The sequence below is a fragment of the Sesamum indicum genome, linkage group LG1, assembly GCF_000512975.1.
Source record: "Sesamum indicum cultivar Zhongzhi No. 13 linkage group LG1, S_indicum_v1.0, whole genome shotgun sequence".
NCBI classification, from domain to species: Eukaryota; Viridiplantae; Streptophyta; class Magnoliopsida; order Lamiales; family Pedaliaceae; genus Sesamum; species Sesamum indicum.
In genome coordinates, this window is record NC_026145.1 from 15,601,266 (window position 1) to 15,617,712 (window position 16,447).

General features: G+C 34.3%; 2 protein-coding genes and 1 non-coding gene across 5 annotated transcripts in view; 2 read left to right on the forward strand and 1 right to left on the reverse strand.

Moving 5' to 3' along the window:
* LOC105169144 (lariat debranching enzyme) overlaps positions 1–12,658 on the reverse strand; it is a 13,933-nt gene extending 1,275 nt beyond the window's left edge. Inside the window, exons 1-11 of one of the 3 annotated variants that reach the window (XR_848391.2) lie at positions 12,413–12,658; positions 11,201–11,323; positions 8,124–8,281; positions 6,902–7,023; positions 6,403–6,596; positions 4,741–4,923; positions 4,528–4,646; positions 4,314–4,453; positions 1,112–1,231; positions 357–471; positions 49–93 (exon numbers count right to left, since the gene is read on the reverse strand). Coding sequence is in view for 2 of the 3 variants with exons in the window: in XM_011089454.2 (XP_011087756.1) it covers positions 383–471; positions 1,112–1,231; positions 4,314–4,453; positions 4,528–4,646; positions 4,741–4,923; positions 6,403–6,596; positions 6,902–7,023; positions 8,124–8,281; positions 11,201–11,323 (1,248 nt within the window). In the remaining variant the exon portion in view is untranslated. Of the gene's footprint in view, positions 1–48; positions 94–356; positions 472–1,111; positions 1,232–4,313; positions 4,454–4,527; positions 4,647–4,740; positions 4,924–6,402; positions 6,597–6,901; positions 7,024–8,123; positions 8,282–11,200; positions 11,324–12,130; positions 12,352–12,412 lie in introns of those variants that run through there. The other 2 variants (XM_011089454.2, XM_011089463.2) reach the window with 2 other exon arrangements.
* On the forward strand, positions 13,622–15,414 carry LOC105170073 (probable cytokinin riboside 5'-monophosphate phosphoribohydrolase LOGL10). Its single transcript, XM_011090679.2, has 7 exons — positions 13,622–13,880; positions 13,947–14,044; positions 14,173–14,203; positions 14,294–14,393; positions 14,492–14,562; positions 14,668–14,811; positions 15,112–15,414. The coding sequence occupies exons 1-7, from the start codon at positions 13,743–13,745 to the stop codon at positions 15,232–15,234; spliced, it is 705 nt and encodes a 234-aa protein (XP_011088981.1). The 5' UTR covers positions 13,622–13,742; the 3' UTR covers positions 15,235–15,414.
* Positions 16,332–16,404, forward strand: TRNAE-CUC. The gene has a single exon. It is a non-coding gene; the product is annotated as a tRNA-Glu (tRNA).

Genomic DNA, 16,447 nt, shown 5'->3' on the forward strand with positions numbered 1-16,447 from the left:
CAAGAAAAAAGAAATGAAGGTGAGAGGGTTTCACCATGTGAGTGTACCCAGCCTCTTCAATGGCATGAATAGACATGCCAAGCCACATGTATACTGCGATGCAGATTATCAGATAGAAAAAGAAGGGTCAGAGAACACACCATCCCTACAATGGTGAGACACATAGTTCTGTGCCTCAACTGAGACCTGAATTGAGATACTCTTCAGAAACTTGAGTTTCTTCTTCTTTTGTCCCTTTGTGGACAAACAATGGTTTGGGGCTCAACATTTCATGGTGGAAATGTTGGGTTAATACTTATTAACTTAATGCCCACACAAAATCTCTTTGTAAAGACTGCGGCTGATGAAGACATTACCTGGACGGAGGCTTTACAGATTCTCTCTAGGTTTCTGCATCATCGGTTTCCTTGAGTTCGTCAACATCCTCTACATCCTCAATTGGAATATCCTCCTTATCATAATCGAAAGATCCTGTAATTCACCGGAGAATGTTAAAACGAATGAAAGCATTTATGATATGATGCAGAGAAACATACTTTGTATCAGTTTTCATATTAATGGTAAGTGGACAAGACAATTACCAAATTCGTAAATCCAACACTACCTCAAGTTGGAGCGCACTATTGTCAAGCCTGGTAGAAATATAGACATAAAAGTAGCAAGGATTTGATAACCCTATTGGGAAGGGATGCAATGACAACCATACCAACTTATCAGATCTACCTACAGAAACCCAAAATAGGTTCTCGATAGAAAGATCCAGAACTAAGAAAAGATGAATAAAGGCCCAACAATCAGATTTTGTTTTTATTTATTAGTAATACTGGCTGAACAACCAAACTGACTTACTAGATCAATCCATTCAAAAGGGGAAATGGACAGAAAATGTTCCAGACTGGAACAAAAAATTTAACTGCATTTTCAATTGGTACCTCACCCAAAAGTCCTTATATTTTAAAATGCATTGTCTTTGTCTTCATTTCCTATCTTATAATCAACAAGACAATTATAAATCCAGCAACTGACCATACACACCCCAGTCGTAAAAGGGTAATGATTAAACAAGCAATTAGCAATAAAGTATCACAATCATGAACAAGAAAATATTTACCTCTGGAGAGAAGTGATCCGGGACTTTGAGATGGTTCCTCAAGTTCAGCAGACGTATCAAGACAGTATTGAAGTTCTAGTAACTGCAAAAGAGCTTCTGTTTGAGGATTCCGACAATGTCCTATGAGAAAAAGGAGAAAAGATATCAGGCATATCAATCCATGTGGATATGAAGGTAGAAGCTTCTGAAATCTCTTGTCAGGCACAAAATTAACGAATCATACGGAATTAGTGACTGCAGATATGACAAGATTTACCTTAACTAATGGATAAAGAAACAATATGCAGAGAGACAAGGATTAACTAATACCAGACCCAAAAATTTAAAAAATAAATCTGGAAGAGGGAAATCTAGAGCATAACATTAACTTCTGCTCACAGGTTAAATTACAGTGTGTGTCTGACTACTTAAAAGTTTACAAGAAACTTCACACAGATTGAGGTTTAAGTTGAGCAAGAAAATCAGAGATGAGAGTAAGATGCAAAGGCAGCAAACTCCTGATCATTATTTCAAGCAAGGTTCTCACCATTACTAACGACAACGCAAGGAATAAAAGCACTCTTGAAATTCTGAGTAAAAAACATTGCAATCACACGACAGGTAATTACCAACATAATGGCCTAATGATAAGCCAATAAAGGCAGTTGAAAACTAGCATTGCTTGTTATTCAGCAAGATACTACAGACAACCATTCACATGCAAGACTAAATGATGTCCACAAAGTTTGGAGTCCTGATAGGATAAATTTAACCTAATTCACTGCTCCACTTTGCACTTGGTTTCATTTTAGTTAAATTTCCAAAACACTTGGTAAGTTCCACCAAGATTGGGCTCCTAATAGAAGTCATGTAATACACTGCCCTTGACTCTGATATTCAACGTTCCATTCCATAATAAATCCCAAAACACTAGCAAGGCCCATTTATTTCTGATGGAATGCATTTTTAGGCAAATTTCGCAAATTTACAGTCTTTCCACGACTTGGTATCCAGGGAATTATTAAGCGCACGACTTCCAAGATACATAGAACCTTTACAGTGTTCAAAGAGCCATGCCAGCACTATTGCACAAAGATAATCACCAGTCACTGGGAAATTTTTCATCATATCAATCAACCACTGTCCTAGAAGTATGAAAGACATTTTTACTTCAAAACGATTCCCTTTGACACTGTCTTCTGTTAGAGAAAGTTTGATGTTGAAACAAATACAGCATGCAGTAAAAAGGACAGATATGTTTCATGTAAACCAAATTCCTTGAACATTTTGAAAAGTAAATTCTGAATCAGCAGGCAACCAGATGGACATAATTCTCATGGTGTCAACCCACGGAAAGGTACTACTTTAACTAAATAAAGCTATTTAAAAGATCGGTACTATAAGTTCAGGTACAAATAAAACAATTAATTATAGTATAGAGTTAAGAGAAACAATAATATTGTTGTGGCGTCCTAATGCAAAGAAAAAACATCTCCTTACGACAGCTGAGGATACAACTAATCTCTCTTTGTTAAGAATGAAGCTTGATTCTTTTACGTAATTGTAAGATCAACACAACATACTTCTATTTCTTGCAGTTTCATTGGATCTGAGTTTGGAGCGATTTTCTTCGTTTACTATTCTTTTCGTGTATATTTCCTGTATAAACAAGTGATCACTTTCTTGCAATTGTAGGAGAGAACAAGTATAGTTCAGCCTTTTGGCAATATGTCCACCGATGTCAGCTAAATAGCTGGACATTCTGCCTTCATCACTTTCCCCAACATAAATAAGATTTACCATGGTAATGAAGCAGGTTTTGGACCTGGTATCTTTTGCTTCCTCAGGGACTAGAGGACCTTATTATCTTGCGTTATGCTTGTGTGGAAAACAAAAGCACACAAAGTACTATCTCAGACCTGTTCCTTATTATAAGGGATGACTTTTATCATATTTTTTATCCAGTACAATTAATTTATATTATCCTGGGTATAAGAACTGCCAAAGTTTTAATGATTTGAAAGTACTGATTCTCATGCCCAAGTTAAAACAACTTCAATTAGCATTTCATGCTGAGAACTTGAAGAAGGTGTTGAGAATCGACAGTTAATTCTATGATACATTTGTAAGAGCAGAATAACAAGCATCTCATTGCTTAGAATTTTGATGGTGCATTTCACCTACAAATAGGTCACCACTTCATGTAATTCTAAGATAGGACAGTCACAGTTTAGCCCTTTGGACATTTTGTGTTTGGATGGTAGCTGAATAGCTGACCCACATTCATGTCTTTCTTCTCCCTCCATATTTTTCATTATATTCAATCTTAACAATCACCTTTTTTATCGACTTCAACTTTACCCTAGGAACTAACTATTTTCCTTCAAATATAAAGCAACAAGATCTATAAAATTAGACTAAAGTAAAATGAACAATCTGACGAGCTTTTAGACTTGAACCAGATTATTCTAGGAAAACTTTCCTCTATATTTCAGATTACAAGCTTTTCAACTCCAAAATATTTGCAGGACGAAAACATCATAGATGCTAAACAAACCTATGGTATTTCTAGATACAAAAGAACATCATCTGGGCACCCAGACAAAGTTGTGGCAGGTGAATATTATGCATTATTAGTTAGAAAAATATTTGGTCCAAGAATTTATTGTATCCATGTATGAGACTTGTGCTACAATAACTTATGCTCAGTTCTCATGCTAAATATATTATATTTGATAGAGAAACATTCCATTTCAGAAATTCCTTCTTGTGTCTAAATATAATAGATATTAGGAACTCGAACCAATCAGCCAGTAACGACACAATTATACACATCCTCATTCCTGAGGCTAAGGAGAAAACTTGAACAACAAATGCTATTTAGTCAAGCAGCAAATAGCATTATTGCAATATGGAACAAGTTGATAGCATAGTGAATTCTTAATTCCACTTTGTTTCACATCTTTGTTCTAGTACAAATTATCAACCAAGTACGTTGAGTAAGACAACTAAATGAGGATGGTGAGGCATTAATAATGCTTAAATAGAAATAGCAATTCCACATAACACATTATCAGATAAATTTTGCAGGCAGAAATTTATTTGCCTCATCTGTCTTCAAAACCAAGTCGCCTCCATTCTGTTTTATTCATCCTCTTCTTCCCTTATCAATTGCTCCAAACCCTATTGTTTTTAACCAAATATATAGAATACCAATACTTACCAGAAGGAAAATTGTTGGCAACAGATTGAGAAGGATTATGGCATGGTGCAGTGCGGACAAATCCGAAAGGTTTGCTGCCTCGCATTTGTAGCTTATTCCTTACAAATTGGCGGCACTCTTCTATGTCGAGCTTAGCATCACTACAGAACAGATGAATTGACTAGGAGATTATGACATTTTGCTAATATTTACTATGGAAAATCCACATACACACCTAAAAATTGCACGCATTCTAGTCCGCGGGAAAATTGGGTTGAACTTCTTTGTGATGGCAAGCCATTCTTCATCATAGTGAAGATCATAAGGTCCTACCTCTGATTCAATTTCAAGAATCTACAACAACCAAAGAGTCACCCTAAGTTAATCATTAGTTCAGGAAATAACTATATGAAGTATCTGATATTAGCTACAAAGGATGAGTAACAACTTGCAAAAATTTCCGTCCGGGAAGGCACTTATCAAGAGCAAGAAATTTTGTAACAGGACCATTTTCTCCATGTTGAACAAGAGCAGAAAATTTGCAGTGTAAATGCGCAGAAAACCAGTAAGATGGCCTCAACTTAGCCATCAAATCTGCAGCAGCTCGACTTCCCAATGTTCCTTCCAGAATCTGGATTACATGTTCCAGTTTCACAACATAAGGGATAAAAGAGCATAAAACATCACAATTTAACACCAAATCAGCATCTTTCACATGAGTATATGTCAATGTATGAGAAAAACTTGGTTCACCATAGTGTTTCTTCTTGCATAGGGCATTTAAAGAAAGAAGACGCCCTGTATATGGTGAAATCCGTATAAGAAGCAAAAGCTAGACTTCCACACAACTCAACCTCACAAGGGAATTCAAGAACCACATTAACTAATCATGAGGAGAAGCCATAACTTACCTAATTCAGAAGCAGATTACAGGATTCAACTGCATGTGCACCACATTCTACTACGAGACAGTTAGAGACACTTCGTGCATGATTCAAACCTGCTCTCACTGTTAGAGTATGTTTATTTGGCCATAAATTCCTTTTCCAGTGTTCATTTCTTATAACGGAAGGAAAAGTGATGCATCCACAAAATATTATGTTATATGGATTAAGTAGCGCATGCCAGTTTTAGTTTCTCACTCATCTAAAACTCTATGCTCAATCAAATAGAATAATTACGAAGAAAGGTGAGGGTATTTCTTTGTCATGTATTATCTTGTGTACGAGAGTTTAAAAGTTAGTGGTTCTCACTTTTAACACCCATTAATTCTTTACACATGAAGGACTACTTTCATAGATATCATGCTAAGAGTATTTCTGGGTTCAAATAAAAATTAAATAAAATCTTTAACCTTGAGGTACTAGAGGGAGCTCCTTGCCAAGAACAAACTTCGGAGGAGATGCATGTATGTATACACAAAGTAATACTCGTCTCAAATCCCCTACTCAGTAAAAAATGAAGCCATAAGAATGAGAAAGCAATTTTACTATTTGTCTCCAGAACAAGTTGCTGCCGCCTACACCTAGCCTCTCTCTCTCTCTTGCTTGAACAAACTATTCCATCCCACCACCATCCCCATACTTACACAAGCAAAATGGAATTTTTTTTCCCATTGCAAAACAAGTGGCATACATTTAAGAACTTTCTATACATCTAACTTATATTGGTTTGTTAATCTGAGAGTCACCTCAAGACACATCCATGGATTAGAGAGTTACACGTTTTCAGAGGACACTGCAGGAGTGTACATCTCCAGGCTTGTATAGTGTGGCTAGAATCTTCATTATCAATAGAAAAACAACTAATCTTGCAATTAATTGGTCTTGTACCTCTGGAAATTAGTTCTTCCAAGTACTTGAACCGTAAACAAAATACGGGTTTACTTTTGAAACAGTTAAAGTAAAGTGGAAAATCATATTTTGTTTCTGCAGGAGCCTTTATCCACCACGACTACAAGTCAAATCACAACATTTCACTGCAAAATCATTCTTTCCTCTGTCCATAGCATCTTCCCGCCTCAACTTTGTGCACAAAAACTTTCGCGTATACAAAGTACAAACATGCAAATTTGTGAACATAGCTGCATCAAAACAAAGATATGTAGTACCTCTTGTTCAAAAAAAGGTTTTTTGTGAAGGAGACCTTTCAAGTTCCCATGGTCTGTAATGCCAAGAGGCCAATCATGGGAAAGAAAGATATCAATTGGTTCCTGAACTTGCATGAGTTTATGAACATCGTACTCACGAACATGATATATAGACCGAATGTCCTGTTCATTGTAGGGCATCTTCTCATAGTGTCCTGTTCATAAGAAAAGTAGCATTATATGTCATAAAGACACCCAGCAAAAGGTATGCCACAAAAAACGATGACATACTTGGAAACATGCAAGCACCAAAGCAACAAATTATAGGAAGTTCCTAAGTATTCCTTAAAATATTTTTTATCACAAGCCATAAATTACGATAATCGTGACTAAGAATCGGTACCACATCATTACAATAATATAAAATCTATGAATATCTTGAAAAAGGTGAAGACCATTATTCGGCCTGCACCATGAAAAGGCAACACCACCAACCAGTCCCTGTTGCACCTACTTTTACCTGAATAATAATGATGTGCTTTATAGATTCCAGAAAGTCCACCAATACGAACATTTCCAAATTTGACGACTCCTGCAAATCCAAGAAAGAAGATCTGTGGTGCAGCCCAACCCCCATAGTATCTAAGACAATAGATAAAGTATGGCATTAGAAAGCACTCATAATTATTTCAGCTAGAATTATCCGAAAATAGGACTTTTTACAAAATTCCATTGGATCTACATCTTTATTTCTACTGGAAATGGTCATTGTGATCAGTTTAACCTCATTCATGGTTAGATGTAACGAGCAATTCATTCAAAGAGTTGCCTATATATGTAGAAGTTTCTGCCATGGCTTTCGATCTTCCAGCGCCAGCTAAATCATGTCTCCCCTTCCAAAGGTCCTACCTTTATAATGAAATGGCCACAGAAACTGAAAAAAAACTTCATCTGGACATGGATAATAAGATCGTACGTCCTCTACTCTGTTCCCACACAAGGAGTTGTAAAATGAGAGAACAAGCATCCCACAAGTTCAGATACCAACTGATTAGAGTATGCTTCACAGTAATTAGATGGGCTGGAATTCAAGAACTATCTACCCCTAGTATAACTGCCAACTCGACAATAATGTGGTCCCCTTCATTCTCTATGAGTTGGGATTGGATCTGCCTTCAATCCCTTAAGTGGATCATTTCCCAACAGCTTCATTCCCTAATCCAAATCTCAGTGCATAGACCTGTATCAATTTATGATTCTTTCATAGACACCAGGAAAGCAACAACCTTAAACTCTTTAGTGCTTTAAGACCCAAATAAGAATTCTTCAGTTTAACCTGGATAGCAAATCAGGACACATTTCCTAATCTTTAGCATCCGGGAATTGAAAAGGACAGCAGATTGTTTTGTCAACGACTGATATCAACCACTCAGATTGGGCAAGTGATTTTATTCAGAGAAGACTTCATTCACTCACATGTGATCTCCATTTTCCCTTCACAGATTCTTCACAAAAGCAAGAAAAGTATGGTGGAGACATGATGTTTAATAGAAAATTCCATTCATCACATGAAACATTACATCTTTTATGCATCTTCTCAATCAGTATGAGCATGTCTGCCACTTCTAAGCTAAAGATAGGTTGGAATGAGCCAGGATTGAAGGCCAGAAAACATGAATTCACAAGCTAATGCTAGTAGAAGATCCAAGAAATCACCGTAAGTATTGAAATAATTGACTCACAATTCCCAAAGATAGTTGGACGCTTCATGATTTCCGCCAATGAATATAGTTGGACATGGTGCAGCTTTCTCCCCTGAGTAATACTTCCAAAAGGAATTCATGCTCCTATACTTGGAAGGCACATTTAAACTTTGTAGATCTTTCTCATTTCGAACAGCCTGATTGAGCAAGCATTGAATAAGTAAATAAATACAGTCCTGGTACTTCATTCTGGCTAGCCAAACTTTGAAAAACTGGTGTTTTGGGAGTTGATTTACAATAAAAATGATAAAGCAGGAGGTGTCAAGCTTGATTCAGATGGCCTTGTTGTAATTGGTGGCGACGATTCAATCATAAATTCCACCCTCAGTCCAAAGTTTTTGGAGCACAATTTTGAAAAATAAGGGACATTGATTGTGCCTGTGAACACAAGTTCTAGGTTTGAAATTGCAGGAAACATATATGTGCAATAATTGAGGATGTCTTGTTAGATACTAGTCAACTCTAAGTTACTACCATTTTGTTCAACTTGGGGGTGTAAGTAGGGGTGGCAGATGAGTCGAGCCGGCTCGCGAGCTTTGAGCTTGGCTCGAGCTCAGTAGTTATGGCTGTGCACTGGCTCGCGAGCTTGTGAATATTTTTTCTTATTTTTTTATATATATTTTTATTATTGAATTTTTTTATATATTTAATTTTATATTTAATATTTGATCAATTTTATAATCAAAATTGACCATACATTATAATTATTAATCAATATCATACATTTTATTTTTGATAATAATAAATTATGGTACTTTTATTTATACATTTAATCTTTATACAAAAATAAATTTAATCAACAACTTAGTAAATTATAATATTTTTTATAATTAAAATTATTATTTAATATGATATATATAAACTTTATGTTATATTTTAATATATATTTGTATTACGTTATACCTTTTTTAAGTTGACAAGTAATTCACTTATGATTTTTTATTATTTATAAATATATGTCAACATTTAGTAATTCCTATGAATTAATCTAAAAATAATAATAATAATAATAACAATAATAATAATAATAATAATAATAATAATAATGATGATGATGATGATGGTTGAACAATTCTAATTATTATTTTATTATATATATAATGAGATTAAAAAATTTAATCAATAATTACGATATCTTAGAATCCGGGCACCCGATTCATACAAAATTTAAATATATACAAGACTGTGTCCATTAGATCATATCAAACAGTATGATTTAAAATCACATGGTCTGATTCAACAATACACCGTCTTGAATGATTACTCTTATGTTTCGAGTATGATATCTCGTCATCCGTGTATACTATAAGTCTAAAACTTTACCAAATGTATTTTTCTGTAAGTTTTATCATATCTAACAGTCTGATCTGAATTTTGATGGCCCGATTAACCCATATTGTTGAACAATGTAAGATGATAGTTACATCAATGTTATAAATACTAACATTTATAAATATATAAATTTTGCAGATTGTGAACATATATTAATTTCAACTATAAAATATTTTTATGTATTTCAATTGCATTATTTCAGATAATTGATACTTTCCCAATAACTTTAAACTGTTCAGAATGATTTTTTTTTTTTTGTACAATTTACTAATTATATTACAACTAAACTAATCAGTAGTTTATATTTATAACAATAAATTAGAATTTCATACTATATTTTGGTATATTTATAATATAGTATACATTATACAGTCTATTTTATTACTTATAAATTTATGTAAAAAATTGGTGATTCCCATTATTTAATCTAATAATAATAATAATAACAATAATATAGTATGCATTATACAATTTATTGTATTACTTATAAATTTATGTAAAAAATTGGTGATTTTCATAATTTATAATAATAATAATAAACAAAAAATAAATAAACAGTTTGAGCTCGAGCTCGAGCTCGACTCGTTGCCACCCCTAGATGTAAGTGACAAGACAATAGAGTTGCTAACTCAATCAAATAGTGCTCTAGTTGCAGAAGAGGCTGCTCAAACAAATAGATCCCAGAGAATGTCGCAGACCATACCTATGGAGCTATACCAAAAGAACTTTCAGATTCATTACAGAGGTTCAATGGCTCAATAAAGATGGATGAAAGCCATCAGTCCATTAAATTCAATGAAAACTAGTTTTTGTTTGGTTCTCTTATCCAGAAATATTTTCATTCCCTAGGAATGGAACCAAACATACTCCTACTTCCCCCACAGCCAATCATTACTAAAAACATATATCTATAGATTCCAGTTAGTCCATACTTTTATGTATATCTTTATGCATAAGCAAATCATTATATCAATGAGAACTTACATATGCACATGTTCAAATGAATTATTTAACAATATCAAGCTTGACTCGACGCCACCAATCAAATAAAAATATACATCAAAAGACATCCCAAGTAAAAATGACTCAAGTGGAAATAGAAACTGAACATGTTTTAAATTCATCTTATATCCCCTAAATTCATTCCCTCAAAAATCCCAAACATAACCAAACAAAGCACAGGTATTTGGAAAAGAACTCACCCGATAACGTGCTACGATGAATCTAAGGAATCTTAAATATGTTAAATACAATACAGGATTTATCAGTTTTGAAACATAAATAAGAAGTGAAGGATGGAAGAACTCTGTGCCTGAGGTCATGCCAACAAACTGTGCTTCCAGATCATGTGAAAACTCTTAAAATCCTAGGGGGTCAACAGGCCTCAAGTTTGAAATCATACTTTGAATAGAATGACATGCACCAAACACTGGGAACAGAAATCCTTATTCCGTAAATCAATATACATCTAATACTTACAATCTTCTAAAGCCATGTGACCACATTCTTTCAGTGGCGGTTCTTACAATTGACTAATCCACACACTGTTCTAGGATCACATTTCTTCATCATCTCATAGACAATAGAGAAACCAAGATCATGGCATACACTAACTGAAAGTTATGATAATTGATAAACCCCTAGAAAAAGTTGTCTCAATTGGAAAAATCACAAGACATAATCATAATAACAACAAAAACAATAAATAAAAACCAATAATGTACCTGAAAGTCCCCGCAGCAAATTAGAAGATCAATCTTGATTTTCTCAACTTCTTGCAGGTGTATCAGAGTAGCATATACATTGTCCAAATCTCCATGCATGCATCCTTCAACAGCTATTTTCATCTGCAACTACAAATTTTCCATTAAAAAAGAGATCTAACTTTGGCCTTCAAAACCAGGACTATGATTCTCTGCTAAAAATTGTGGCGATTGACTATCAAATGCTAAGCCTAACTATGAAAAGTATGCACATAGCCATGACAACATATGCTGAAGCTCGAAACTGGAGCCATATGCACAAAATTTAAGAGGGGTAATAAGGATATCCGAAGGTTCACATAAGCCCCTGTGCAAAAAAAAATTCGACATAACCCCCTATGTTTTTTGAAAAATACAAATTACCACCTATACTCCAGAATTGTATCTCGCCCGCAGAAAATGTGGCTGCTTAAGTATTTTTTGCCCCTCAATGACCAAACTACCCCTATCTTTGAATTATACATATTCTTAAAATATAATATGAAAAAATATAACTCAAGTTATATGTATATATATATATATATAAAGAAACCCAAGAAAATATAAAACAGAAAAATGGAGATAAGTCGCTGATTGACGAGAGATTGGCTGTGGGTGGGGTGTCAAAATGCTCTTCGTCGACAGGCTTTCAAACAATGGTAGACTGGTGTTGAGAGGTGGTTGGAGGTTGAAGAAGGGGGCGCGGGTTACGGTTTTCTGAACGAAAAAACGTAAATAATTCGCTGACTTATGGGAGATTGGAGGTGATTGGGGTGTCAAAATGCTCACCGTCGGACGGGCTTTCCAACTGTGGTAGACTCGTGCCGAGAGGTGGTTGGATGGCGGAGAAAAAAGCAATAGAAGTTGGGGGCGGGGGATAGGGTTTTTGAGAAAAAAATGGAGATAACTAACCAACGTATTGGAGATTTGCGGTGGGTGGGTATCAAAATGCTCGCTGTTGGACGGGCTTTCCAACGGCGGTAGGCTCGCGTGGAGAGCTGGTCGGACGGCGGGGATATGGGAGGAGAAGAAAACTGATTATGTGGTTTCCTTTTTTTTTTTTTTTACTGGGACGGACTTAATATTTTGAATATCACAGGGTAGTATGGAATTTACTCAATTTAACAGCATTAAAATTTGAAGAACAAGAAGATGCATAAGAAGCAATCAAATTCCGACAGTAAATGAACCGACCTCGACAAAATTTCAGGGTTGAAACTCAACAAGCTTGTTTCTCAAGGCCCAAACCTGACTCTTAAGCTCGAGCTCATCCACGGTCCTCCTAGCTTAACCTCGCCGTCAGATGAGCTCCAGCTCGTATTCTGAACTGATGAGCAACAACTTTTACGGTGGTGCCGGGAAAGGGGGATGGTGGCCGGAAGCGGGGGAGGGCGAGTGGGGCACTGAGATGGGGGGAAAAGGCGGCAAATGGTACTGAATTTCTGATGACCAATTAATTGAAATTTGTCATAGTAAAATTCTATGGTATTTATTTTAGTGAATGGAAAAATAATAAAATAAAGCAGATAATTGATTAAAACTACTAACAATAAATTAACTATAAATATTTATAAATCAAAATTATCAATAAAACTAATTAATAGAAAATATAATTATGTGTTAAATAAATAAATAAATATGATCATTTGTGACACTTGTTTAATTGAAGCAAAAATAAAACAAAATGAACAATTAATCAAAACTAACAATATAAAATTTCTTTTTCATAAATAAAATATTATTAATAAACTTAATTGCTCCAAACAAAATATAATTAGGGGCATTTTAGGTAATTATTTACTTATGAGCTTACGCCCATTCCTTAATTCTAAAATAATTGATAAGGAGGAGGAATACATCATTTAAGTTTGATTTTCAAGACAAAATCGTGAAATTCATACGGAATCAGAATGAATAATAACTCACGCAATAGAATACCGATTGAATTACAGGTCACATCATCTGCTAATTTAAGTATAAAAATATTATAATTGAGAGCACGAGAATAGAATTAGAAAAAAAATTAAACTTGTAATCAAATGAATAAAGTTTTGAGAGAATTAGAAGGGGGTAGTGGTAGGGCATGGGCTCACATTATTTGCGTACATAAAGGGGCACAACTATTAGAGGTATGGGTAATGTAGTGGAGGAAGAAATCAAATCATAAAAACGCACACGTGTCGATTTTTAGGATGCGGCCAACATGCTTCAATGTCAACATAGATTTGAGTTGTCCACTTTCACATACTTTCTCACCAATTATTGGGTGTCTGTCTGCCCCTCATTACCACTCATCTCATCCTAACCACCAAAAAAATCATATATAAAAAAGCAATTAATGTTATATTATGGATGGATGGACACCATGTGTATATATATATAAATTGTTTGAGCAGACAAAAGGTAGTGTGTGGGGGGTTTGGAGCAGTGTTAAAATTAGGCTCCCTCAACCCATTAAGTAATATATATAAAAGAAATATCTGTCTTCATCATCATCATCATCGAGAACAAACAAAGATAATATATGGAAGAGGAGGAGGTAGTAGAAGAAGGCAGTGTGAAGATGATGACAAGATTCAAGAGAATTTGTGTCTTCTGTGGGAGTAGAAAAGGTCACAAACCATCATTCACTCATGCAGCGCTTCACCTTGGAAAACAAATGGTAATACATTCATACGATTAATTATTGAGATAGAATTTGGTGATGATGATGCGGATGGATGATCAGGTGGAGAGAAAGATTGATCTAGTTTACGGCGGAGGAAGTTTAGGGTTGATGGGCTTGGTGTCAAAGACTGTGTTTCATGGTGGTTGCCATGTTTTAGGGTACCCATACATCTAATATATTATATCTCTACACACACACACGCACACACATGTATATATATATATATGTCAGTACGTACGTACCCTCTAATTAATTAATCAATTAATTAATGTGTTTTTGGTTGTAGAGTAATTCCGAGAGCTCTCATGACACATGAGGTACGATTTCTTCATCCTTAAATATTTGTGTGCAGGTAATTTTTGTGGACTATATATATATATATATATATATGGATTTGAGGCGTGCAGATATCTGAAGAAAGTGTAGGAGAATTGAGAATTGTGGCAGACATGCACCAAAGAAAGGCAGAAATGGCCAAAAATGCTGATGCTTTTATTGCCCTTCCTGGTATTATTCTTTAATATTAATCCTGCAATTTTTACATGTTTTTGTTTTAAAAAAAATTAATTATTTTTTTCTGAAAATTAAATTTATTGTTAATTTAGGTGGTTATGGAACAATGGAGGAATTGTTAGAGATTATATCTTGGTCTCAGCTGGGAATTCATGATAAACCAGTAACTGATATTATTAATATTATATGCATATATATATATTAAGTAATATATTATTTATTATGATTATAATTAAATTCCCATCTATGTATTGAATAATTACTGCAGGTGGGATTGTTGAATGTGGATGGATATTATAATAGCTTGGTTGCATTGTTTGACAAGGGAGTGGAGGAAGGTTTCATTGAAGACTCAGCAAGAAACATTGTTGTCTTAGCTGAATCAGCAGAGCAGTTGATCAACAAAATGGAGGTTCATTTCATTAATTATTATTATTAATAATAATTCTACATTAATTAATATATACATATTATAAATTTTATTTTTTTGGTAGCCCAACCATCCATCTAGCCACAGTTATATCTTTTAATGATCAAAAGATCATTTAGATACATATAATATGAAAAAAAAAAAAGAAAATCATGAGGGGTGGCTGCTGAATTATTGGAGGGGGTAGCCGATGGGGTAGTTGAATTAGGGTTTGTAAAGGAATTATGAGTCAAATTAAGTGGTTTGTTTGAATTAATTATATATGTATATATATGTTTGTAGGAATATGGTGCAGTGCATGAAGGAGTGGCAGCTACAGCTACAGTACCTATACACAATTGGGGAGTACTGGACCAAAATACTGTACAAGAGTCTGCTACAAGTGGGGTATCCCCAAAATCTTAGATCCTCATCATCTTGTACACATTAATTAATATTATTATTTTAATTTATGGGTTATATATAATTAGTCCCATTAATTTATATATTCACAAAGAAAAAGGACAACCAAAGCTGCATGCAGATGTAACCCAATCTATCTTTTCCCTTTTCCCTACTTCAAACATCCCGCCATTTAATTATATGTCAATTAATTATAGTGCTATATATATATATATATATATATATATATTATTCTTAATTCTCATTTTTCTTAGGTCGTATGTTTCTAACTTTCTTACCTCGTAATCTGGACTTTTGTCTTCTTCTTAATTTTTCCTTAGCTTCACCTTGTAGCTTTCTTTACCTCGTACCCTCCTTTGTAGCTCTTCACCTCTTTTTACTTCGTAACTCTTCTCACATTAGGTAAAAAATTTATACTAGTATTATATCACATAATACCCCCTAAACTTGGCAATTAACTTACGGGCCCAATTGTCCAAGGTGGAGCGGGCTAAGTGGTCCAAAAGAAGCTAAATCAAACGTTCTTGACAAAAATCCAAAAGGGATAGCCCGGTATAACTAGATTTTTGACATGGATAAAAACACCTAACCACATACTAGGATGCCACATGGACTTAAAATTTCATCGAAGAGAAATAAATAGATAAAATATAACTTATAGATCGGTTAAAACACATGTAAATTGAAGAATTATGAGAAGGATCCTCTCTTATAATTGATAGTCCCCTTAAACAATCGAAGGTCTTCATTAGAGTCGAAACAATCTATTAAACACAATTAAAAATTTAATAAATTTTAAAATAGAACTGCAATGAGAATAAAAAAATACAGAAAGGGGAGGGAGATCCCATTCCCATGTGTGGAAATGAAGTGATTGGGGAAGGGGGGCCAGTTATGTCATTCAAGTATTTTCCTAGTATTATGACCTTTTAAATAAAATTTCTTTAATTATGTTATTTTTTTATTTTATTACATCATTACTATAGTTTATTCATATTTTGAACTATTTCAATGAATGATAAGAAGGTTATTTGTTATTTATTGAAGATTAAAAGGGAAAAAGTATTTTTGTATACGTATGATGCCAAAGTCATTACAAATCCGTTGTAGTCTAGATGGTTAGGATACTCGGCTCTCACCCGAGAGACCCGGGTTCGAGTCCCGGCAACGGAAATTCTTTTTGGTTTTAAACCCCAAGAGAATATGATGAACTGTA

Coding starts and splice junctions, on each gene's coding strand:
- LOC105170073 (XM_011090679.2), top strand. CDS start 13,743: ATGGAAGAGGAGGAGGTAGTAGAAGAAGGCAGTGTGAAGATGATGACA. Junction 14,563..14,667: donor TGGGAATTCATGATAAACCA/GTAACTGATATT, acceptor TAATTACTGCAG/GTGGGATTGTTGAATGTGGA. Junction 14,812..15,111: donor AGTTGATCAACAAAATGGAG/GTTCATTTCATT, acceptor ATATGTTTGTAG/GAATATGGTGCAGTGCATGA.